This window comes from Armigeres subalbatus, chromosome 2, assembly GCF_024139115.2.
Source record: "Armigeres subalbatus isolate Guangzhou_Male chromosome 2, GZ_Asu_2, whole genome shotgun sequence".
In the NCBI taxonomy this organism is placed as follows: Eukaryota; Metazoa; Arthropoda; class Insecta; order Diptera; family Culicidae; genus Armigeres; species Armigeres subalbatus.
In genome coordinates this window covers 310,750,154-310,776,500 of record NC_085140.1, presented here as the reverse complement: position 1 = coordinate 310,776,500, position 26,347 = coordinate 310,750,154, and the positions used below count along the sequence as shown (strand labels likewise).

The 26,347-nt window shown below is 39.8% G+C and overlaps 3 protein-coding genes across 3 annotated transcripts in view; 1 reads left to right on the top strand and 2 right to left on the bottom strand.

The window, feature by feature from the left end:
• The window catches only part of LOC134216721 (protein obstructor-E), a 29,648-nt gene extending 14,270 nt beyond the window's left edge, over nucleotides 1-15,378 (top strand). Inside the window, exons 2-4 of the mRNA XM_062695549.1 lie at nucleotides 14,207-14,557; nucleotides 14,621-15,014; nucleotides 15,074-15,378. Coding sequence (XP_062551533.1) covers nucleotides 14,207-14,557; nucleotides 14,621-15,014; nucleotides 15,074-15,221 — 893 coding nt within the window. The 3' untranslated portion in view covers nucleotides 15,222-15,378. The remainder of the gene's footprint in view (nucleotides 1-14,206; nucleotides 14,558-14,620; nucleotides 15,015-15,073) is intronic.
• A 1,521-nt stretch (nucleotides 15,379-16,899) lies between these two features.
• On the bottom strand, nucleotides 16,900-17,688 carry LOC134209858 (uncharacterized). Its single transcript, XM_062685880.1, has one exon. The coding sequence runs from the start codon at nucleotides 17,686-17,688 to the stop codon at nucleotides 16,900-16,902; it is 789 nt and encodes a 262-aa protein (XP_062541864.1).
• Nucleotides 17,689-19,889: 2,201 nt separating this feature from the next.
• On the bottom strand, nucleotides 19,890-21,561 carry LOC134209857 (uncharacterized). The gene is made up of 2 exons (XM_062685879.1): nucleotides 20,298-21,561; nucleotides 19,890-20,218 (listed from the first exon to the last, which is right to left on the bottom strand). The coding sequence occupies exons 1-2, from the start codon at nucleotides 21,559-21,561 to the stop codon at nucleotides 19,890-19,892; spliced, it is 1,593 nt and encodes a 530-aa protein (XP_062541863.1).
• Nucleotides 21,562-26,347: the final 4,786 nt, after the last annotated feature.

The following is a 26,347-nucleotide window of genomic DNA, read 5'->3' as shown; positions in this document are numbered from 1 at the left end:
CTAACATATAAATCTCACTCATTTTTAAGGTATTAAACAAGATTAGTAATTACATAATTAGGCATCCATAAGGCGAAATATATGTTACTAGTTTATTTGTGGACGCAGCAGCGCCCGTGGCAAGTGTATGACGAACAGACGAAAATACCTGCCCTGTCCCTACATTCAATGTACGTCAGAATGCAAGTCAATGTAATGAGGAAATGATGATGCAATCACTCGCCCACTGCATGCCGAATATACCTCTGCACTTGCCACGAGTTCATGCGGAATTTGTTGGAATTTCTGGGTTAGGTTCGAGAGGCAGAGGTCCGTCTTGGTTAACGAGCTGCCAATGTGATAGATAGGAGAAGGCAACTGATGAAATTTCTAATGGGATGTAGGAAACGAGCTCTATAGTTCATTTCCAATTCTAGCAGATAGATTACTGTTAGAATACTGAAGTTGAAGGTATAGGAATAGTAATGGAAACGGTATGGAAGTCCATTTCCAGTTCTAGCGATTGCTAGAACATGAGAAATAAATAGAAAGATACAAAGTAGGAGAATGGAACGGACCTGGGATTGAACCCACGACCTCCTGCGTATGAAGCAGAAGCAGTAGTCATATGCCTACCAAGCCCGCTTCGAAACAAGAGAGATCACGCACTGAGCTGATTAATTTTATTGCCGGCCGCGCAATGCAGATCACAATAATTCGGCCGACCGCGCGATCATTCTGCTGTCTGAAACAAGAGAGATCATGCACTCAGAAATGCGTAGTGAATATGTAGTGCATAAAAAGTGATATACATACACGACCATGTTTGTGCAAGCATAAGATGATCGATTGTAAGCAAGGGCAATGCAATGTGATTATGCGATAATCGCAATGTAAATGAACAAACAAGTTCGGTTCAAAATAACTTATGAAAATGATAACCCATTTTATGATAAACTGCAAATTATTAATTATATTTTTATTATAAAATTCGCACCAGAATCAAAAGGATTCAATCTTGATTCAGGAAGTCTGAATGCACTTCAAATATTTTTATGATATGTATCAATCACGCGGGGCTAATTTTATACGACTATACTACCGTTATACGCATAACTGTCCCAGGGAATCCCAGCAAACATGGGACAGCTTTAGAACGCATACGTTCTTGAAACGGGCTATATGAGTTACATTAGATCTATCACCTTCTAGCTTCCGGGTCTAAGATTCTTGCAATAATAGGGGAGGAGGTTCGGTTGTGGGCACCCTTTTGTGTTTGTTCCATAACTTTGGCCCTGGTTAATCTTATGCCGACAATTGTATAGCAATGGAAAGCTAGACGTATAACCTGACAACTAGCAAAGAAATTAGTATGATTTAATCGATTTGAAAAAAATATGGGCAGTTTAGAAAATTTGACATTTTTGGACATTTCCATTTTGTGGTTGGGTTGTGGGCAAACTTAGCTCAAAATAAAGAAGCATGAATGAAAACCACCCAGATTTAACGACAAGGAATAGTTTATTCATTCTAATAGTCAGGAGACACTAAAAAATTCAAATCAATCCACCTAGCAGTGATGATGGCTCTCTCGGTGCATTAAGGAGGATGTTGAAAAAAGTCACATAAGAAAGGTCTAAAATAGCACTTTAGGTAAATGAGTTTCAATTTTTCATTGATTTACGTTTTATTGGTATGCATTACAGTCAAAAAAGCTCGATTAATCACCCTAGCGGTAATAGTGCTTTTCAATAGGAAACAATGGAACATGATTCCCCGTCGAATACAACTTTGTTCCAAAGAGTGTGTGTATAAAAACTAGACATGCCCATAGAACAAAAATATGGAATAAACTCATTATTTCAATCAATTATGTCTAATAATTATGAAAACTGCAAAAAATGTTATTAAAAATAAGTTAAGGAACAACTAAAACGATATTGAATGATTTATCAATAAAATGAGGGTGTCCATAACCGAACCAATAAGGGTGCCCAGCCTTTTTGGAATGTGAAGAAAAAAATTTCACGCTAAAATTTTGATGGCAATTATCATTGAGCCTCAAAATAGATTAAATTTACTGTACAAATACGCATTAGAACTAATTTTTTGAATTCAATCACTTCAATTTATGACACTTTGAAAAAAGCCACACAAAAAACTTTCGTGTTGTTTTTCTTGCACAAAAAGTTGATTTGTTTCTAGTTCAAAGTAGAGATGTCCATCCAGTTTGATATTGAGCACAAAACATCATGCTACTTTAGCAAACAAATGACGTTTTTCAGAATGACAGCATCTCTTATCTGTCAAAAGATACATAGAGGTGCCCACAACCGAACCTCCTCCCCTATTAATAAACTGGTTGCACGAATATTGTATCCGTAATGCCACTTTCGGACAGTGGGAGTTATATTGTAATAGTTATATCACAGAGAACAGACGTTCATCTTCATTCGCATGCTTGTGTAAAAGTTTTACTGGTCATTTTAAAGTATGTCGTTATGCCCCCGTTGCGCGGTGCTAGTGTGCTGATGAATATGGGTAAAATTTGCCGTGTTTTACTTTTTAGCGCTAGTGTTCATTCCGAATTGCTCCTAGGCTCGCTCCTAGGTGGCAGCACTACATTGTTTATGTAGTGTATGCCAACGCCATCACTTAGTGAGATTGAGTTTTTATGTCGGGCAGCCTGCGTTGGCGGCGCTGAGGTGCGATTTAAATCTTTACACACGTTTTTACCGAAATTTTGTTCGAGCATCCATGTCTGTTCTCTGTGGTTATATTGTAGTGTCGGTAAGGGCGCTAACGCATTGTCACCCGACGATGATATACAACAATTTTCACATTTCAAGCTACGTAAATTTTGTTATAAACCAGTGACATAAGTAATCGAATTAATTATCTTTAAATATTCATGCATGGTGATGACTACATTCCTAACGTACCCAAACTGTTTTACGTAGTTTACGTTGGACGGTCGTGTCTTGTACATAGATCAGATTTTTCAATAAAAATTTTCAATGTCTGTTGTCTGTGTTTTTTTTTCATCACATGAAGTATCTGGTTGTCTAAGGTTGTCACTGGTTTTGTTTTCTACATCTGATAGTAAAAAAAGAATTGAAGTATCAAATAGGTATTTGATTTTTTTGTGAGAATTTCCCCCGCGTGGCTAGTCACCGGACAGACAAACAGGGCTATTATATTTATGATTATTGAACGCTATTGAGTTCCTTCACACTTAATTTTTTTCGCCGAGGCCGGCAAAATAAATTGCCGAGAATCCAACAGCTGATATCTCGGTAAAAATCTCGGTGAAAGTTCGAATTACCGATTGGTCGTAAAATGTTCGACACCACCCAGCTGTCAAAATTTACCGTGCTGTTCGGTAGTGCGTTGCCGATCAATTCGGTAAATGAATTTGCCGAAATTCAGTGAATAATTATTTTTATTTATTTTCAGATGAATCAAAACAGAAATAAAAAGCCTTAATCAATACGAAAGTAGATTTTATTTTTGGTAATACCAAAGTGAACAGAATTTCTTTTCTCTCTGGCAGCCATTTAATGTTATTGTTCCATGATTCCATAAAGAACAGGACCCGAGACAGGACAAGTCAGTAGGGCAGTCCTGATTATTCTAACGATGTTTAACGTGTTTATTTGTTGACTCCTTCATGTGGGGTAAGCAATTTCCATCCTTGCTGTATCTCTGGTATTTTTTTTGTTTGAAATACTGCTGGAGCTGAAATTAATACGGACATGACATTGATTATTTCCAATGTTAAAATCGACGTAAAATGTGTGAATTTTAAACAGATTATAGTGTCGTACAGAAAAAATTGAAATCAAAATGAATACTTAAAAAAAAAAATAAAAGATGAAAATTCTATTTTTCCATTGCTCTTGCTTTGCTTCACGTGTTTTTTTTACAGAGCATGCCAGAGTTTCAATGTTTGACAGATGGGTTTGCCGAAACTCAGTCAAACTCCGAACTACCGATGACGATGGCAAACTTGACTACCGAGTTTCAGTAACTTATGCAAACGTCATATTTAATGACGAGATATCAGTTGAAATAAGCTTTTACGACCATGTTCGTCAATTTAATTTACCGAGATGAAAATAGTATTTTAAGTGTGTTCAGATCAATGATTGATTTAGTTAGTTTTGGATTAATTAATATCTAGGTCTTTGGATATTACGAGTACACTACGCGAAAGGTATAAGGACACGTGTCAAATGGCTAGTTATCCGTTGATCATGCCCGTAACCAGAGTCTATCATTTGGAGTGTAAAGTATACGTGAAATGCTGCTATATTGGTACGAATTTAACGAGTTTTGTATTCTAGACTAATAATTAAAAACAGACTAAATAATTATAAAAACAGAGGCAATAATTATAAGGACAAAAAACAGTTATAGACAAAATACTCAACAAAAACGATATTCATTAAATTACATTCACATTGATTAAAAGGGAGAAACGATTTTGTGTCACGCGCAGCATAACAAAAGGCATTGTCCTGTTGAAATATTATGTCGTTGTCCATAACATTTTTAGTAAATGGAATCGAAATTTCTCCTAGAAACTGTACATACTTTTCAGAATTCAGAATTTTGGTTGAAATGAATGACACTGGTGTTTTTCTAACTAGACTTAAAGCTACCAAGATCATCAGAGTGCCCTATCCGAAATTCCATGAATCGTAGCGGTTTTTAACATCGTGTATCTTGCCAACAGCCTTATGGTCCATCTATTTTTTTCATCGCTGCGCGCCCCGTTACGTCATACTTTTTCCCAGAACTGATGTTTCTTAGCGATTATAGTCATGCCGAGGAAACAAGCGAACAATATAGACACTTTAACCAGATGTTGTGTGCTTATCACTGCGCAATATTTGCCGAACTACTTAATGTTAAAACCCGTAATAGATTTTAAGGAATTTCGAAGGGGACAGCTTTCAGTCTAGTTGCAAAAACCTCTTGTTATGCTGCAGGCAACACAAAATCGCGTAACACAAAATCTTTTCTGGTGAACAGTTCTGTAACAGAATGGCCGGCATGTAGCCCACACCTGAATCCAACTGAGAATGTTTGGGACCAATTTTCTAAAAAAGATTTACAAAATGAGGGTATGTTTGACACCGTTCTTCAATTTCGAAGTGCTGTCGTCGAAGAATGGATCAATGCAACAATATTGAACTGAAATCTATATAAATTTTATGCCGAGACGACTTATGGTCGTCATTAAAACAGCGTAGGAGTGACTCCCTATTAATCAATGTGAATGTCATTTAATGAATATCGTTTTTGTTGAGTATTTTGTCTGTTTACTGTCCTTATCAGTGGTGCGAATTCTCAATCTCAGTGACTAAAATTTGTTGGATATTGATACCATTCCCTCTTCACACTCACTTCCTAGCAGTGATAACTGAAAATGGTTAGCAGCAACAATCAAAGATAAAGTAAACAAAAGACCTCTCTTCTCATTGCACACGCAGCCCGCAATGACAGTCTATTCAGTTCACTTGCTGCTGTGTGAATGCGACGGCCCTATATAAATGCATGGGTGAATACTATCACTTGAAAGACAATGACAGGAAATTTGTGCCGAATGATCATCAGATTCAGCCCGCTGTTGATAAACCGAGTTTGCTAAGCTACTCCTGCTTTGTCGTTCTGACTGAAAGGCACCGTCATAGGCAAAGAGGAGCAGATAAAAATACAAAATAAAAGAATCACTCTCAGCAGGCATTGTTGACAAATTGCACCACTGGTCCTTATAATTATTTCCTGTGAAAAAAAGTCTATTTTTTATTAATAGTCTAGAATACAAAACTATAACAACACACTGAAGAAGTCCACAAGTTGAGGACGAAATGCGTATCTGTGTTGATACCAAAAAACTAATTAGTGGAAGTAAAAGAAAGACAACAACGTTTAAACCGTGATACAAAACTCATCGTTAAATTCCTACCAATTTAGCAGCATTTCACGTATACTTTACACTCCAAATGATAGACTCTGGGTACGGGTATGATCAGCGGATAACTAGCCATTTGACTCTTGTCCTTATGCTTTTTTCGCGCAGTGTATATGTATATATGTATATTGGGACCCTCCTTAGCCGTGCGGTAAGACGCGCGGCTACGAAGCAAGACCATGCTGAGGGTGGCTGGGTTCGATTCTCGGTGCCGGTCAAGGCGGATTGGAAATTGTCTCGACTTCCCTGGGCATAAAAGTATCATCGTGTTAGCCTCATGATATACGAATGCAAAAATGGTAACCTGGCTTAGAAACCTCGCAGTTAATAACTATGGAAGTGCTTAATGAACACTAAACTGCGAGGCGGCTCTGTCCCAGTCTGGGGATGTAATGCCAATTAGAAGAAGATATGTATATGCTACCAGCGTTACGATAGTTACTAAACTAATCATGTTACAATAGCTATTTAATCCGGCAAGTTCCTGAAAGATAGTCAGCATGACGTACAGTGCGTATTCGTTCATTCTGTTATCACTAAGCTCATGAAATCTGCCTTTCGGAAGGCAATTATTTTGTCACTTTATACTTTCTATCACCACGGAAAGTTGAGTACTTTTATCTCGTTTTGAATACTGGGGTCTGACAATATTTCCTTACGATTAAGGAAGGGTCAAAATCTCACTGTAGGTGGATTAATCTGGGGTTTTAAGCTGCTTTGCTATCGGTTGGGACAATAGAGGTAATAAGGTTCCCCCAAACACACGCGATGCGACCGTCGCGACGCGATTATATCGCTTGGCGACAGCTGTTCTGTCGCCGTTGGTATGGAAGCGTAAATAGAACATCGCCTGCAGCGACCCAACGATAGAATCGCGGCGACTAGTTGTCGCCGTCGCGGCGATGAAATCGCTTCGGTCTGGGGGAGCCTATAAACTATAGAGGACGATTGTCGCTGTCGTTCCCTTTGCTCTCGTTCCCAAACATGTTGGGTACACAACTGTCAAAACGAACTGATTTTCGACGATAGCGACAATCATCCTCTACAGTTTATTGCCTCTATTGCTGGGACTGGAGCGATCGCAAAATATCAGTGCTAGCTATTTATTCTTCCGGCTGGAATTGCTTTACTGCAGAAGAAAGGATTACCCTGTTTTAGCAGCAAACCCCATTTGTTATGCCGTCCTTCAACATGATTGGAAGTCTGTGGAATGTTTTGCGTCAAACTTCCATGAATTGACCATAATGAAGGCAGAAATAGAGGACCGTGGCGACTGTTTTTTTTTTGCTTATCGTTGGCGACCATTAATGTAAATACCCGTAATGCTGGGTAGACACCTTTACGTGGTGTGTTACGGGGTAAGATCAACCATGGTCACATTGCCAGCTACAGACAAATCCTGACCCAACGAATACCTTCCTCACTATTCAACTCCGTGGTACTTATGAGGGTGTCGCTAAGTCGGTGGCCTCTCGTTAAGTAAGTACTACATAAACATCTCCTTCCTCTTCCTAGTTACGGTGAAGATGGGCGTGGCCAGGAGTAGTAATCCTCATGCTTTTGATATTTTTGTTTAAGACTGAAATCAAGGACCACTCCCTTTCTTGATTTCTGATAACATTCTAGATAAGGATCTCAAAAGTAAAACATGAGTATCACTAGTGTCCAATCTACGAATTACACCGTAACAATGCTAATGCTAATGCTATGCTATCGTTGGCGACCATTAATGTAAAATTCACTCACATAGTTCAAAGACCACAGAGAGGCTCTGGGATCGTTTTCTGCAATTCTTGAAACGCATTTGGAATGTCTTGACTCGGCAAGAATGCCAAAGCAGCAACTTTCTTATACGCAAGTTGGATAGTGTAATCTTCGGAATAAATCAACTTCAGCTGAAGGTGCGTTAGTTTTCTGAAGAAACTTTGGTTTAGGTGAAAAAAGCAACCGTGGAGATTGGTTCCCTCATTTTTCCTCGGTAGCATCATATAAACTAAAGAAACAAAACGTCTATGTTTTTCTTCATCTACACTTCCTTGTATCGTGAATATTTGAGAAAAATATGTGTTAAAAGTTCCGTCCATAATCCAAATTGCCGATTTCGATAGCTCTTTGATGTGTTGCGCCGAAACAATCAAGAAGATCTTACCATCATCGCAATAATGACAACTACAGACTGCAAAAAGAGTGTCTCTGGTGGCATATCACGACGACGCCGACGATGTTTTATGTGGCGTTGGGCAGATATACTGATCAACGATTGGATCTTCAAAAAGAATAATCAATTTACATAAGCTACTATCTTTCAATCAATATTTTCCTTCTCAATTTCACATGCTGCTCTTTCTGATTCAAAACTAAGAGTTAAATCTAGAAAAACCTGAATCAGCATTAGAATTTAAGAATTAAAAGTTATCAATAATCGAAAATTTTGATAGTCGCCTCGGGTTGTGTTGATTTCGATACAGTTCTGATAACTTTATCAGGTTTGTCTCTGCACTTCGCCGCTCGTTGGGAGAGTTTGGTTCGGTATCGAACAAAATGGATTTCCCACGCATTTGAGAGCATGTTGAGACTTGGGCATTTGTGGTAATGTTTTTTTCGGTAGTGGCGTCTGAAGTTATGAACTGAACATAACCACTAATAGATTCGAGATATTAGGCGAAAGAGAGCGACAGGAATATGTATTTTATGTAAAATTGTTGATTCGGGCGAATGGCAAGTATGTGTGAACCTTGAGTGTTTTATGTATATATCGTGAAGAGGAGATGCAGATATTGTTATTAGATATAAAGCAGAATTAATATGTTGAAAAGTTAAAGAATTAATATGTTGTAATTCTGCAAATCGTTCACTAAAACGATCCCTACAACAAACTGCACCAATTTCAATCTACCACAAGGCGAAGTAGGCCCTCCTACGGTAAGATGCGCGGCTACAAAGGAAAACCATGCTGAGGGTAGCTGGGTTCGATTCCCGATCTGGTCTAGGCAACTTTCGGGTTGGAAATTGTCTCTTCTTCTTTGGGCATAAAAGTATCATCGTGTTAGCCTCATGATATGCGAATGCAGAAATGGTGGCTTGTCTTAGAAACCTCGCAGTTTATACATGTGCAAGCGCTTAACAGGCAATTTTGGCCTTAGTCTGAATATAGGGTGAGCAGTGTTGCTTGTCAGAGTTTCAAAACTTAAAGTTTTATATCAGAGTTTGGTCCGCGACCCCCTGGAGGCTGTGAGGCATTTGCAAATAACCCACTTTTTTATATGGTTTGACAATCATGAACACGTTTGGTATAAAGATATCAGTGATATTTATTTATTAGTTTCACTTAGAATCAGGAGATTTTTATGAAAGAAGAGTTTTTTTTTGTGATTTGAAAACTACAAGCAAAAGTGACCATGGCTACAATTAATACCTTTTTTAAATCTGGAGGCTTGTAAAGCAATGTCCACTTAGAATCCGGAATCATTTATTGTATTGCAGCGGCACGGAAAGTGACCGCTGCAAGAATTTTTTTACAGCGGTTTGTCTACCTAGACGCCCACTTGCTGTGGTATAAATTTCACGAAGTTTCGTGCAGCGTAACAAAAATTATTCCAGATGGAAGCCGAAAGGAGAAAAAAAAGTCTGCACACCCACGTTGATAATCCTGTCATCGACGATGGAACCTACGTCAAAATGGATTTCTGACAGCTTCCTAGCCAAAAATTCGACATGGTGACGGCACGAGGAGTAGTTCCTGCGAAGTTTAAGTTTGCTTTTTGGACAAACTTGCAAAAAAAAAACGGATGTTTTTGGCAAGGGATATGCAACTGTGGGGCATAGATCTAATTGTTTGTGACGAATAAGACGATGGACTCGAAGCTGTACAAGGAGGAATGTCTCAAAAAGCCCATAAAGTTCCCGTGAAGTTTTGGCCAGATTTGGCGAGTTGCTACTACAGCCGGGAAGTCATCCAGTGGTACCGCGATAATAACGAAGATTTCATCGATAAAAACATAAATCCACGCAACTGCCCACAGCTCCGGCCCATCAAGACATTTTGGGCAGTAATGAAGCGGAAGCTTAAGAAAAGTGGAAAAAGTGGAAAAAACAGCTCGGGACGCGACTCAGATGCCAAAATGTGGAACAAATGTGCCAAGGAAGTTGACTCCGGAGGTGTGCAACTTTTGATGAGAGGAATAAAGAAGAAGGTGTGAATTTTCGCTAGAAACACGAAGAAATTATTTGCATCAATAATTTTTCCTGAATTACCCTTGTTTTGATGTATTAACCTTATTTGTACGTCAATCCGTTACCGAGATACAGATGATTTTATTATTCCGGATTCTAAATGGACATTAGACTGGCCCAGATTACTATGGGGAGAAAAAAATGTTGTCGAAAAGTTCATTTAATCATCATACAATGTTCTGTGAAATTGTTCTGTAGCATACCAACTGCCGTTTTTGCAATTCTGAGGTCAATCGAGCAATCAGAACCAATTTCCAGATCGAATGAGTGACGGAGGTGTATTTTCCTATACATTTTGGCTGAAATCCCCATACAAACTTCAAATCAAATGCGCCAGCTTATGCAACAAGCGATTGAGCTGAAATTTTCAGAGATTGATTTTCTCACCCAAAGACACAATCCTGGGGGTGCCCCGTGGAATTAGACAACTTTTTGTTTCCTGGGCCAGTCTAATGGACATAGCTTTAGTGGGGAAAGTTGAAGGTGTTTGTACTAATGTTGCACCAGGAATGCTTCGGTTAAAATCAGGTTTATAGAGTAAAATAGTTTAGCTCAACACTCCCATGATTCATCGATATCCTCAATCCATACCGCAATAATTGAAAAAAGAACTTGATACATGAAATAATTAATATTGAGCGTCTTAGGGGAAAATACATCGACTGTTATCGATAACAAAACACTGAAGAAGTTTTCAAGTAGAAAACGAAATACGTATCTTTTGATACATAAGTGAATATAGCGGAAGTAAATGGAAGTTTGAAGTATTTTAAACTTGATACACCCAATTTTTTTTTTACACGGTTGGTGTTTATTAATTTCTCGGTTAATCTGAATTTTCACAGCTTTTGAAATACCATATGAATTTTCTTAATTTTTTTGTGATTTTTTTCGTGGGGTGGTTTCATTGACGCTAAAGGTCATAATCGACTTAAACTCAATCGTGTAAAAAGAACTGGGTGTACTGTTATCAAAAACTTGAACTATATCAATATATTTTTTCAGCGATTTACTCATATGCGAAAAAGATTTACAAGAGCTGATATTTTTGTTTGATTGCCTGAGAAGTAAAGGACGCTTTTCTCGCTATCTAATAACGATCACAACCGTTTCTAGTACCACGGGAACAAGTCTACTTTATCGTACACTAGAAGATTAGGCGTTTCTTTTATGTCCTCTTATTGTCATTTGAGAACGTATTCTGTTCAAGTCTACACATTATAACCGCATTCATTAGGCGGTGCATTCATACAACATCTACTAAACACCTACAAAAGATTACCCTGATTATGCTAAGTAAAGTGGTAGCGGTTTGTGTCTTTATTTACGAAAATGTCGAAACATACGACACTGTTTCATGATGAGGCATAAAGGATGGGCATGGTGCAATAGTGGAATTGTCACCACTAGATAATCCGAATGTTAAGCAAAGTTTGCCATATGTGCTAGTCAGTTTGTGTGGCTCCTCATGTAGGGTAACGGCTGTATTTTGGACCGGGCTCATATTTTGGACCACCTAGCTGAATTTTGCATTTATATCACACAAAACTAAACAAAACATGCAACATTTAAATTTTATTGCAAAAAGAGACTATCCATAAGGTATCTCCTACATTTGTTTCTTTAAAAATTTAGCAATTTTCAAGAATATTTTCACGCATTTACCCATTTCGGCTGGATTAGACCAAAACCAAGAAGAAATTGTAAAATTAAAGTCAACTTTCTTAAGCTATAAGTTTATTTGTACATAGATTTAAAACATGTAAATGATGTTGTTGACTTATTAAAACCTAACTAAAATTGTTTCATATCTCGAGCAAAACATTGTAAGTTTAAAAACAGTATTCTGAGGCATGTCCAAAATAGGTTCATTTTTCATTGAACCGAACATATTTTCGACATATCTTCTTTTTAAGTTTTAGATCTCTTAAACTTTTGTTTTTTTTTCAACCATTTGTTTCTCTAGTATCAAACCATTAATAAATTACTGTTCATACTGCATTTATGAATTACAGTTCATTGATGTAAGCTCTAGAAAAATGTCTATTAAACCAACATGTAACTGTTTTCACTATTTCCATACGAAAATAGTTGAGAAAACTACATGACAAGAACCAATCTTTGCTAGTGCTCTCTGTCCGTGCTGCTTGCCAATGCAACAGAGTTCCGCGTTCTACGATTATGTTTCGTTTGGTAAAAGAATGTGCAAAGAGTAAGAACGTTTTTTTTAGTATCTTTGTTAAGGAGACTTTCAGCTCTAGGCTGGCTCGTCTCCGGTTAGTAACGAAGAACTGGGCAACCCACTAATATAAATGTCGCAAATGGAACAGCTCTGGCAAACTACATAAAAAATATTGCAGGGTAGGAGTGACCAGGTGCATGCATCACGGCCATGGGCCGCACGTTTGTTTTACTTTCATGATGCTGTACCGAGTGGTACTGACATTGATATTAGTTTCAAAACCCTTAGCTGGTAGATATTTTTCTAAGCTTTTGAGTGATTATAAAAATGTATTGTTTAACAAGGACTTTTAGGATGAAAACGCCGAAAATGCTGGAGATTACTCGTTCAATCTAATAGTAACATAACTTTGCAAGCAATACAAAATTATTCGAGTGGTCCAAAATATGTTCAATAGGTGGTCCAAAATAAAAACAGGTGGTCCAAAATTAAATCTAACATATCTCCAGAATTTATGATAGTTTGGCTCTTTCGGTGGGATTTACAACATTTTTACCTACAAATCCTACCTAGCATTCACCACTTTTTAGTTGCTTAAGGAATTGATCAAGCATTATTACAAAATCTAACTTTTATTCGAAAAATTATTCGGCCATCTCCTAAAGTGGTCCAAAATACCTCCCTTACCCTACGTCGCCGTAGCCGTCATTGTCTCGATCCTCATCGTTCCATAGGGAATATAAGTTCCCTCGAGACACACATAGAGCATTACAGCCGCAGGAATCCCTGCCGCAGAATAAAGCTCCAGTTTGAATGCGCCTCGTGTTAGCAGAGCAGATTTATGAGCTTGAGCATAAACCAGAGCACGATGAGTGATTTATGGGCGCGTTTTTCAGTCATAAGCTCCTCAACACTACTGTATGCATGAATGTCACATGTTCATGGAAAGTGCTGTCAAGCGAGATACTTTTTGTGCTTTGATAGTGCACGCTTCCCCATGGCTGGCGGTTGAGCCTTTTGTACATTGTGTAATTCACTGGCAAACGATGGTGCGGGAGGCACAAGCGAGGGGGCCTTTCCGCATTAGGTTAGGTCGGATTTGGGCAGGGAATCGAGCAGTTAGACACGAGTTGATGCGTGTACTTGCATGAATAGTACTTATTGGGATTTTTATACAACATTCGAGGAACTTGAACAATTGTTTGCATACGATTCATTTCGAAGAATACGTCATAGCCCATTTATGTTTTCCTGCTGCTCAACTATGTGTTTTAGCAGTTAATAAATTTAGGATGGGCTGGATAACATAATTACGGTGAATATTATTTCGCTGCTTCCTATATACTTATTTGAATATTTAATACTATTTTGACTCAAACTCAGAACATGATTCATGTTCCAAACAATTTCACTTTATTCGTGTGATTTTTTCGATGGCTCATTGAATTCGTTTGCAATCTTGATCCTCTGTACATGAAACCGATAGAACATTTAGTTTTAGTGTGCTAAAACGCCGGTGTTTCGAATATGAGCCATTTTTGGGATTTGAGTCAAAACGATATTTATCTTTGATAAACCAAAATTGCGATTGTTCCAGAGATGTGTATTAAGTGCATAGATTATGGTGATATTTCTACATTTCTACTAACGTTTTGACACATATCCCGAATATGACTCATGTTCGTCACTATTAAGTCATGTTTGGGATTTGAATCAAACCAGTACTGTTCGTGAAGTATTTCCCTCGGGAACAACTACTGTACCCGAGGTCTTTCGCTATGTTGTAGTCGCCGTACTGTAATGTAATAGCTTATCTTTTTTTTTCTCCATAGGGTTTTCTGCAGCACAAAGCCAACTCAGACGGCAGTATGAAACCAATCGTCGAACATCGGTAGGTGCCATCCGTGAGCGAGAAGGACCAACCAAGGTCCTGCCAGTACGAGAGCCAGCCAGAGTCGCCCCTGCTGCATCGGAAGAAATTGATCCGGAACTGTCAGAGAACTGTCCGGAGCCCAATGGATACTTTGCTGACGCTGAACAGTGCGACAAGTACTACGCTTGCCGTGACGGGCAGATCACCGAGAAACTATGTCCCGATGGTATGGTGTTCAACGATTACGACATTGATCAGGAGAAGTGTGATCTGCCGTTCAACATCGATTGCAGCAAACGACCAAAATTCCGTAAGTGCTCATTGTTCATTCAGTTTTTTAGAAATATATAAACTAAACTAATTACATTCCTAGAAACGCCTATTCCTTCACAACACTGTCCCCGTTTGAATGGATATTTTGCAAGCGAAACTGGTGCTTGCGACAAATTCTTCTATTGCGTGGATGGAAAGTTCAACATGATAACCTGCCCTGCTGGTCTGGTATTCAACCCTAAGACCGGAATATGCACCTGGCCCGATGAGGCAGGTAAGAGTGGATGCTCATCGGAGGACGTGTTCAAATTCACATGCCCGAAAGTGAATGAATCCATAGCAGTTACACATCCCCGATATGCTGATCCCGAGGACTGTCAGTTTTTCTACGTGTGCATCAATGGAGAAACTCCTCGTCGAAATGGCTGCAAGCTTGGACAAGCATTCGATGACGCTGCCAAACATTGCGAATGGGCCCGTAAGGTTCCGGACTGGTGAGATTCATATCCTTCTGTGTTTGTTTAAAAAAATATGTACTTTATTGACATTTTAGTGAGGATTGGTACAAAGATAGGCTCACGGATGCCCAACTGGATGAGCTAGAGAATCCTCCTACTACCAAGGCTCCTCCTTCCAAGGGACCATCAAAGGTGTCACGTCGCCGGCCTTCCAAGCGACCAAAACTAGAAGATGATGAGTAAAAAATTATGCTGCCAAATTCGAGATTCTTCTCCTTCAATACTCATAATTAAATACTATTCTCAATATCTTGAGGTTAAGACTATCAGTACTGTAATTTATTGATTTCTTTCACCTGTAGAAAATATACTCAATAAAATTATATTATATAGATGTAAACCTTCGTTGTTGTTTCATCAATATTAATATATTTTTTCAAACGAAGAACTCAAATTCAATGAGAAAACATTTACCCTCTTTTTTTTATAGCTATGAATTCGATGACTATCAAGTTTTTCGACTTCTTCCAGTTCCACACAAAAAAACTGTTCGGAAAAACTGCGGCCATAAAATTTGTTCAAAAGCACCCTTCAGCCCCATTCCCTGAGTCCCCCATAAATCTTTCTTGTCGTATCTAGATCAGTACCTCATTGCACTCTAATTCAATTTTCGGTGTTAAAAGTTAAGCTCCCCCATCGTGTCGTGTCGCTTTTCTCAGCTTCCTCTCTGTCAAAAGGATAAAGGGACTCCTGCGTTCGTCGCGTTTGCACACTGACGACAAGACATTCTGCGTTGAACCCTACAAAGACAAGGCAAGCCGGCATTAGCGAATACTTTTACGGTCTGACCCCATTGTAGATGTGACAGGCGAGATTATCCCTATTTGCTCGGATTTTATTTACCTACTGAACAAAAGCAGATAGCTAAACGTATAAAGGCCGAAGTACATTCTTCGTCCGATCATCAAATATTCTACTAGTTCGTCCAGATATCTAACAGACTGATGAGACATTAACGTGGGTATGAGTCCGACTCAGCAAATTTTAAATACAAAGGTGTACTAACAGCTTTAAAAAAAAGATAATATGAATCTTGTTTAATGCTCATCATTTATTTTAAACATCTGTACAACATACCCGATCAATAATGCATAACAAAATTATAACAAGGGGAGTTATTTATTTTAGAAAAATATTGTAACAAAATGTGTTATAAATTTGGCTGGTTAGTTGTTAAAATAACAAAAATTATATCAAAAATACCTGTTGAGGCCGTAGCCGTAATATTATCGGTATTGAAGGAGGTTTCTTGGCCACTGTGTGGTATTCAAAAGCGGATAGTGATGGCACATTTGGTCACAAAGTGTAGTTAGAGATAACACGGAGTTTATACGGAAGATTGCTTCAACAACGCGCTCGAGTTGTTGTCTTTATTGCCTTTCGATTGTTCTATCGTACCATACTAAATTCGACTTGTACAGCAACACGATAGATGACTCTTCTGAACAGTCACAACCCACACATATTGATCTCTAGAATAGATAATACAACTCTCTCCCGTTAACCCGTTATCAACTACAGTAATAATGATGTTTACCGTGAGCGTAGGCAAATTTACATACTAATGAAGAGCTATCAATGTATACTACTCCTACATACCGGCCACCTTTGAAATAGTAGGATTTCAACGTATAGCTATTATATACAATTTATAGATTCTCAAATTTACTAGGTACTTTGTATTCGATTTGTTTTGAACTGTTCTTCACTTCCCTCGTTCGATGAGTCGGTGTATTGTGTACTCGTTAGTTGGTTGCGGGATTCTGGATAGCATCTCGTTGTTTCGATTGATTGTTGCATTTGGTAAACATCGATCAGCTTTTCAAAGACGAAATACGCCTCGAGCAAGTATTGCACTGCTCTAATGATTGTGGGGTGCTGCAACAGGTTGTTCTGGGTCATCATCGGGTATCGGCAACAAGGCTATTCTTGCTACAGGTCTGACGACGTTTTCGGCAAAAGCAGTCTTCAGCGTCACGACTCGAACGATGCCGTCTTTTCCTGGATGCGTATTTGTGATTCTGGCTAGAGGCCATTTCGCTGGCGGAAGGGCATCATCTTTAACGACTACAAGTCGTCCGGGTTTGATGTTGGTTGATAGCTTGCAGTTTTTGTTGGCACGCGCTTGTAGTTGTTGGAGGTATTCTGGATACCAACGAGCCCAGATCCGTTGAAAGTGTTTCTGGGTTTGTTCCCAGTGGTTCAGTCGATTATCTGGAACTTCATTCAACGGCAACGCAGGAACAGCTTGCATATTGGTTCCGACCAAAAAGTGGCCGGGAGTTAGCGCCTCTAGATCAGACGGGTCGGATGACATCGGTACTAGTGGACGAGAATTGAGGCACATTTCTACCTCAACTAACAAAGTGAGCATGTCCTCGTATGGTAGGTTGGTGCCACCAATTTCCTTCAGTAGGTGCAGTTTGGCAGACTTCACCGCCGCCTCCCATAGCCCGCCGAAATGCGGTGCGCGAGGTGGGATGAACTTCCAACGTATGTTGTTGTTGGCGCACCAGTTGAAGATTTTGTTACGTTCTGTTTCTTCTACCTTCAGCATCTGGAACACACGATGAAGTACATGTGATGCACCCTTGAACGCAGTTGCGTTATCTGAATGGATTTCTTGTGGCTTTCCTCGGCGAGCAACCATGCGCCGAAGGGTGGCAAGAAATGCAGCGGTCGAAAGGTCACTCACCAAATCGATGTGCACCGCACGTGTTGAAAAACACACAAAAATAGCCACGTAAACTTTTGTTGGGCCGCGACTCCGGACGGGTGATTTAGCAAAAAAAAGGTCCACAATAATCAATTCCGCATACAGAGAATGGACGCGTCGGTGTAACTCTCGATGTTGGCAAGTCGGCGGTAATTTGATGAATCAAGGATGGCTTGCTGCGGAAACATGTGATGCATTGATGGTACGTTCGCCTGAGCAAGTTTCTTCCACCAATGATCCAATATTTTTGACGGAGGGTAGCAAGCATTAATTGCGGACCAGCATGCAGCAATGTACGGTGGTAATGGTTTGCTAGCATACTAGAAAACGGATGTTTCGCACTGAGAACGATGGGGTGCTTCATTGAATCAGTGAGATCGGCGTTATTCAGACGCCCTCCGACGCGAATTAGTCCAAATTCGTCTAGGTGTGGTGTCAAATACTTCAAAGTATTTGATTTGAAAACCGGTTCACCGCATACAAGATCGTTGTATTCTTGAGGAAAACTTTCACGTTGAGCCAATCGACACAATATTTGATCGGCTGATTGAAGTTCATCGGTGCTTAGTGGAGGAACATTCTCTACGGTGGACCTTAATTCCACATGCCTTGTAGTTGACGGATTGACGCATCGATTTATTGAAAGATCTCGCAACCTTTTGAGATACCGCAACCAGAATGCGATGTAACGTCGAAATTTGGAGAATTGCGAGCAGCTCGAAAACAAATGATCGTGGAACGTAAGTTGTGTGGATGTCATGGCTACTAGAGGAAGCTTCCGAACTTCTTGTGATGCTTCTGGTGTATCTTCTTCGGGAAGTGCCCCGATAGGCCACGTTTCAGGTTCAAATTGCAGCCAAGCAGGTCCAGTCCACCATCTCTGACAGTTTAAAAGTTCTAGTGATGTTAATCCTCTTGATATATCATCCGCCGGATTGTCGATGCCAGCGATATGCTTCCAAATACCTTTGGGAGCATCTTCTTGGATTCGGGAAACACGGTTGGCGACAAAGGTCTTCCAGCGGCCGGGTTGCGATTGTAGCCATTGGAGAACTGTGGAGTCGGACCAAAAATATACCGCAGCGGATAGTTTGAGAGCAAAATTCATCTTTTTGTGCAAAACTACAGCAAGTCGTGCAGCACATAGTTCCAGCCGCGCAATGGTGTGCCTTGGGGCGAGCGGAGTCACCTTTGATTTCGATGCCAACAAATGGGTGGACACATCATTTCTGGACTGAGTACGAACGAAACAGCATACACCATACGCCCGTTCGGAGGCATCAGCGAAGTAGTGTAGCTGAATGTTGACTGGATTGGCGAGTAATTGAAAGCGTGGAATCTTGATTTGACGGAGGAGGTCAATGGTTCCGTGGAATTCCTTCTATTCGGACTGCAGTTTTGGTGGCAGAGGATCGTCCCATGCATAAGGTTTTCCAGTGATGGATTTCAACGCCCAAAGGAACTGCATGAACATTTTGGCTTTCGTAACGGTTGGGCCCACAATTCCTAGTGGATCATAGATTCGGGCAATATAGGACATTATAATCCGCTTGGTGAGATTGGCAGCAGGCAACGGTAACTGAACTTTGAATGATAGAGTGTCGGATGATGGTTCCCACATCAATCCAAGGGTGCTGACCGATTGCTTATCCTGAAGATCAAACCACGGTTGAATTGCTCGGTCTTCTACTGGAACATCAGCTATAACTTCGGATGAATTTGAGGCCCATTTTCTTAATGCAAAGCCGGCCGAATGAAGCATGGCCGAGACTTCTCTGCGGATTCGTTTGGCTATTTCGACGTCAGGGGCTCCAGACAACAAATCATCCACGTAAAAATCATTGGCCACAGGGTTTGTGGCGGCGGGATAGATATGAGCAGCATCTTTGGCCAACTGTTGTAGGGTTTTAGTGGCCAAATAGGGCGCGGATGCCGTACCGTATGTTACCGTCTGAAGCTCGTATGTTACCACGGGTTGTGATGGATGAAAACGCCATAAGATCCGCTGAAGTGGATGGAGCTCTATTTGCCTGTACATTTTCTCAATGTCAGCCACCAAGGCGATTGGGTGGCTGCGAAAACGTATGACAAGCGACAACAAATCTGATTGGACGACCGGACCCACCAAAAGGGCGTCATTTAAGGAGTAGCCTGATGTCGTCTTGCAGGTGGTAGGCTGCCTTTGTCTCCGGATTCCGTTCCAGTCTGCGTTCAAGACTGAAAAATCGGCGCTCAGCTATGGATCGGGGTTCTCCGAGCACAACATCTGGATCGTTTGTTCTGGGAAGACGAACCACATAACGTCCAGTATTGTTCCGTTCAGTAGTAGTGTTGTAGACTTCTTCGCAACGCTTTTCGGTGTCAGGCATGACGATTTCGTTTGGGATAGTCTCCATTTCCCAAAACCTTTGAAGTGAAGCTTCTAAGCGGTCATCGGCGGTGGATATCAAGTTCGGATCAAGTTCTGGGAGTGGAGGCAAGATCGTGGGGTGTCGGACCGGTAACTGTCCAACCGAAACACGTTTCGACGAATTGTGGCTGACCTTCACCGAGTGACATCTTATTTCCCGTGTGGAATTCCCAATACGCTTCAGCCCCGATCACCAAATCAACTTTTCTGGGTTCTAGAAACTGCGGATCGGCCAAAGGAATGTCTGGAAGTAACGATGGGGCAAAGCTTGTCTTCGTGATAGGCAAATCGGCTGTGGGATTATCGATGACCAGGAACTGGAGCTTCGTGGAGTACGGTTGCGTTCTGGACCGGAGGGTGGCAGTGACGGTTCGCTTCAACTTCTTGAGGGACTGACCGATACCAGCAACATCAACGTTCACTTTGGCTTGAGGATTGGCGAGGAGCTTGGCAAAATTCGTGGACATAAAATTTGTCATGGACCCTGAGTCTAACAAGGCCCGAGCCTGGAAAACCTTTCCATCATCATCGACGACATTAAGAGCTACTGTCTCGAGAAGCACCGTGCTTACTTGCGATTGGGCCGACAAACTAACCCGGTGGGAAGACGTTGATGGCCCATGGGGAACTGCGGTCGTCACCGCAGGTGGTCTTGACGGCGGTTCTTCGAAATTCGATGCGATGGCTTGAGTTGACGAACTTGGCGTTGATTGGGATGGATCGTGCAACAACGTATGGTGACGGCTATGGCACGTCCGGCAGCTGAATTTAGAATTACAACGGCGAGCATTGTGACCGTTGCGAAAACAGTTCCAGCACAATCTCTTTCGAGATACCAGTTCACGGCGTTGGTTAACTGGCATATTGGAAAATGTTTCACACTGGAACAGGAAATGTTTCTCGGAGCACGCATAACAGGACGGCTTGCTGGAATTGCTTTCGGATACAGCTGCATTGACTGCTAATCTCAGTGGAAACTGCTTCTTTGAGCTTATGCTGGTCACCTTTGATAGGGTCGATTGGGGTTGATGGACATCGGACGCCACTGACTTCAGTATACGCACACGTTGAAACAGGAACTCAGTCAATTCTTCATATTTGACTTCCTCTTTATGGCTGACCTTTTCTTCCCAGGCACGTAGAGTCAGTGAGTCAAGCTTATAGGACAGTAAGTTGACGAGTGGGGTATCCCAGTACTCGATGGGTTCATCCAATTTACCTAATGCTCTTACATGTCGTTGGAACTCATCAACAAGCTCGTGTAGTTCTTGTGCCGACTCTTTCTTAATCCCTGGCAGGTCATAGATTGCGCGAAACAGCTGCTTCTTCAGTAATCTCCGGTTATCATAGCGCTTGAGCAGCGCATCCCAAACCGTAGCATAGTTGTCTGCCTCCATGTTCACACTCTCGAAAGGTTTTCGAGCCTAACCTTCAAGTGATTGGACGAGATACTGGAGCTTAGCTACAAATGGGATATCTCCATTCGAATGAACCATCGACTGGAATGTATCGCGAAAAGACAGCCATTTGGAAAACTCGCCATTAAACTTTGGCAGATCGATTTTGGGCAATCTTAAATGGAAATTATGGCTCGGGTGATATTGCGTGGCGTTCAGCGAAGTGTTGAGTACGTTTTGGTTTGGATCTGTTGCTCGTCGTGACAGCAAAAAGCCTTTAGTAGCACAGAATCTGGACTCGAAATCAGCTCTCACTTTCAAATGATTGTCTAAGTTTTCAGGATCATCCAGCTTCTCAATATCGCCCTGTACATCCAAAAATTCCTGGTATGTCCTATCCAACGACTCAATTCGAATGGGAATTTGGCACTGAACTCGTTCTTCATCAAATTGACCGACAAATCGCTCTGCGGAATCACGGTGCACAAACAGAGCTTTTCTTACCACCAACAGCTCCAACAGTTTCTTTTCTGCCTTTTTCTCTAGTGGCATTTTGCAACCGATTTAGTGAACGAACGCGAAAAAACGAATACGAGGTTCTCCTTCCCGTCGCGGACGCAAACGTGAAAATCCTTCCCGACGCGGACGAAATACTTCCCGGAACGCGCGAATCGGTGCGAAACTGATCGTCACTGTCCACAACCACACAAGAGCTTTCTTAGTACAAATTTCTTCAAATGTTAAGAGGTACTAGAAACTAGAACCACCAAAGCTACACAAACTCTTCTGCATCGTTTTGCGCTCAAATTTGCGAAAAATATTCACCACCAAGCCAATCTATCACACTTCTTCTTTCTTTTTCGGCGCCCAACAGAATCGGTATCACAGAGATGGCGATTATAGCACTGGCAAACAAAACGGGTAACTCTATGATGGCGAACTTATCTTTTCCCGCACAGAATGTCGATCTGGATTACCACCACACTAATTTGCTCTTGATCAGAGTGTCCTTCAATCCGGTCCGGTTCCATTAAATGTTGAGGCCGTAGCCGTAATATTATCGGTATTGAAGGAGGTTTCTTGGCCACTGTGTGGTATTCAAAAGCGGATAGTGATGGCACATTTGGTCACAAAGTGTAGTTAGAGATAACACGGAGTTTATACGGAAGATTGCTTCAACAACGCGCTCGAGTTGTTGTCTTTATTGCCTTTCGATTGTTCTATCGTACCATACTAAATTCGACTTGTACAGCAACACGATAGATGACTCTTCTGAACAGTCACAACCCACACATATTGATCTCTAGAATAGATAATACAACTCTCTCCCGTTAACCCGTTATCAACTACAGTAATAATGATGTTTACCGTGAGCGTAGGCAAATTTACATACTAATGAAGAGCTATCAATGTATACTACTCCTACAATACCTCTAGCCGTAACACAATCAAAACAGATGTTGATGCCTTCATATCAACATTATAACAAACGTTGATATAATTTTTTGTACAAAAATCTACTTTCAAGGTAATTGCCTACATCACGGATAGAAATCTTGTACGCTACCACGACGGATATCCATCCATAATGTATAGGCAATTAACTTTGTTCCAGCTTTGTATTAACATCGAGTGGGTTCAAGTTATACTGAAGGTGATTACCTCCGATTTGTTTTTTTTCCAATGTCTACAAAAAATGTAGGCAATTATTTTGTGAAAATATACATAACTAATGTTGTTTTAATTTTGAAATGAAATAAAACTGGTCGAAGACACATTTTTATCGAATTATCAATTATAACACACGTTGTTTTTAATAACAACAATTGATATCATTGAGTTATAATTTTGTTATGCATTCCTGATCGGGTATATTGGACATAGAGTCTTCAGAAATCTCGCTTAACTTTTCAAAAGGTCCTAAGTGACATTTTTTTATGAATTAATTTGAGTACTGCAATCAAAAGCTTTCATATTGGTCTGTTCATTGCGCTATTCAAATTAATTCATGAAAAAAATGTTACTTAGGACCTTTTGAAAAGTTAAGCGAGAAATCATCAGCAGCTGAAATCCCAGCCGGTAAATGTTTCAAATGAAGATACGGTTTTCAAACGATTCTTTCTCGCTGGCAAGTTTTTAATGATAATTTAAAAATTTGTGTTGATCATCCCTGTTTTGCCTTCCTCGTACTTTTTTTTTAATTTAATTATTTCCAATCACTGTCTTCTATGAGTTTTAAATTGGGCCATGAATGGGTTTCTATTGTTCTTATCCTACATATCAACGGCTTAGGGATGCATAGATAAGACAACGATTTCACGACAACAAGAAATCTGAAAATTTGAAATGTTAAATAAAGATATGTGATATTCTTATAAATTCCGTTTCAAGTGATTTAAATCTAAATTTCACGGAGTTTAACGAGGCCGAAATGTGATTTTGTTATTTTCTTTCGTAATTCTTTCATTTATATATTCACCTTTGGTTCAAAACCACACAGACTAGAGTATCTTAATCCTAGTTTTGAAGACAAGTTTACTAACGTTATAATCAAATATATCACATACATCGTTAAACGATCTACAACATCTGTCAAGTGGTTTGTTGTAACCGTAAGCAGTGCGGTGTACCGGGGTAATTGGTAAACAATTTCAAAAGGAATGTTTCAAAACAAAATCAAAGGAAATTTGATAAAATTTCAAAATAAAAATTTCCAATTTATTTTATTTGCTTTTGACCTTCTTCAAATCGTTTGTTTTTTATAGAATTGTAAAAGTCAAACCAATAATGTAGCACCACGCTTTGACCCTTGGTTGCTTAATCATTTAGCGGCACTGCTCTTTCTTTTAGATTGCAATAACAAAAAAAACCCTGATTGATCCACCTAGCGGTGTTTATGCCTTTCTCGTACATCAGATATACTAAAAAAAATTGAGTGAGAATTCCTTAGCGTGTTTTTGTATATACAAATCGTATTTTGGCCATAACTTTTGATCCCATAGTCCGATCTGGCCAATTATTAATATGAAACAATGGGACAGGAATCGAATGTCGCAAGTGCCTTAAAGATGAGTGAGTTTTATTTTGCGCACATATACATACACACACGCACACACATACACACAGACAGACACCATTTCAATTCGTCGAGCTGAGTCGATTTATATATAACACTATGGGTCTCTGGACCTTCTATCACAAAATTGTCTTGGAAGTGAATATATAGCTTTTTCGTTACACCTTGGTGTACGAGAAAGGCAAAAAATGGAGAGAAGATTGTGACATGAATTCGACGAATTCTCCACTTTTCTAAAGGTTCCAGAGATTCAGATGGATCATTTACTGACCACCCTGTAGTTTTTAAGAGAATATCCGTTTTGGTTATCTGTTACAAATTGGGCATCAGAAACCATTGCGCTCATACCAATAAAGAATTACCTTTCTTTGTGGCCTAGTATTTGTTCATTAGAGAGTGAACTTGATTAATTTATTGTACCGACGAAAGCGCCATTGTAGAGATTTGACGTTCTTCTGGAGATTATGGTGCTTCTTTGTTACTGCCCATGATAGCATATTTGTAACATTTGCATTTTGGTTGATTTTGTAAAACGTTTGTCAACAAACTCAATAATTTCTAGCTTACCACAGATAGGCAAGATAGTATGGCCTATTTTTCTGTTGTTGGATTAGATGCAGTAAATTGAGCTTTCTGAACGATTCGCAGGCTTTTTACAAAATGAACAAAAATGCGAGTATTACAAAAATGCGATCATGGGCACTGTAGGTTTGATCGAACTAAGATAAGGTCAATAACTGACTTGATTTGAGAGCTGTCTAGCGAATCTTTAAACACGCCTGCTATCTATATGTATTGAAATTTTGAATCATCATTGAAAAATATAATAAACGGATCTTCTCTTATCTATGGCACAAACAGATAGGCATTATAAAACAAACTGCAATGTATCAAGAATCAACGAATTGCACTCCCGTATATCCATAGCGCGTTGATCAGTAAAGCTTGACTTCCACCGCTAGGTTCGCTAGCGTTTCAAAATCATGGAAGGACCACATTCCACGGCAAAGATGCCTATATGTCATGTGCCCATGGTCAAACAATGGCTCTTGTGTTGATTTCACACTCACATTACCATAACGAAGAAAAAATAAACAGTAAATGATTCGGCTTCAAAATTGTTACAGTCGAATCTCCATGAGTCGATATTGAAGGGACTATCGATTTATGGAAATATCGAGATGTGCAATAGAAAATCTCTGAAAAACTCTTTGGATGGACCATCACAGTAACCCAGAAAATATTTTTAGCATGTAATAATTTGCTTCCATGAGTCGATATCGAGTTATAGAGCATCTACTGTTTGACTGTATAGTGTAAAGCAAAATCACACAGTAAAAATCATACTTCAAATTCTAGTTTTCGTGATTAAAATTTCTAAATTGTATGATATGACTTCAAACTATTTACTTATTTTGTTAACGAAAACAAACATCAAAATTATATTTTCAATTTGCTTCAATCGACAGCAGGAATAGTTTTCGATTTGATGTCACAGTTAGATTTTTTCTGCTATTTTGATTTTTTAACCGTTAAAAAGACCAACAGGATAACAACCTGAGTTATCAAAATTAGGCGAAAAGCGCCTGGCACTGGGAGGTGTCCGGTATTGTGGGACCTCCCTATGCTGAAAGCCGCGGGGATATAATAGTTTATCGGGAAAAGTTAATAGTGTTTTAGTGAAATAAACAAATCAAAATAATAGTTAGG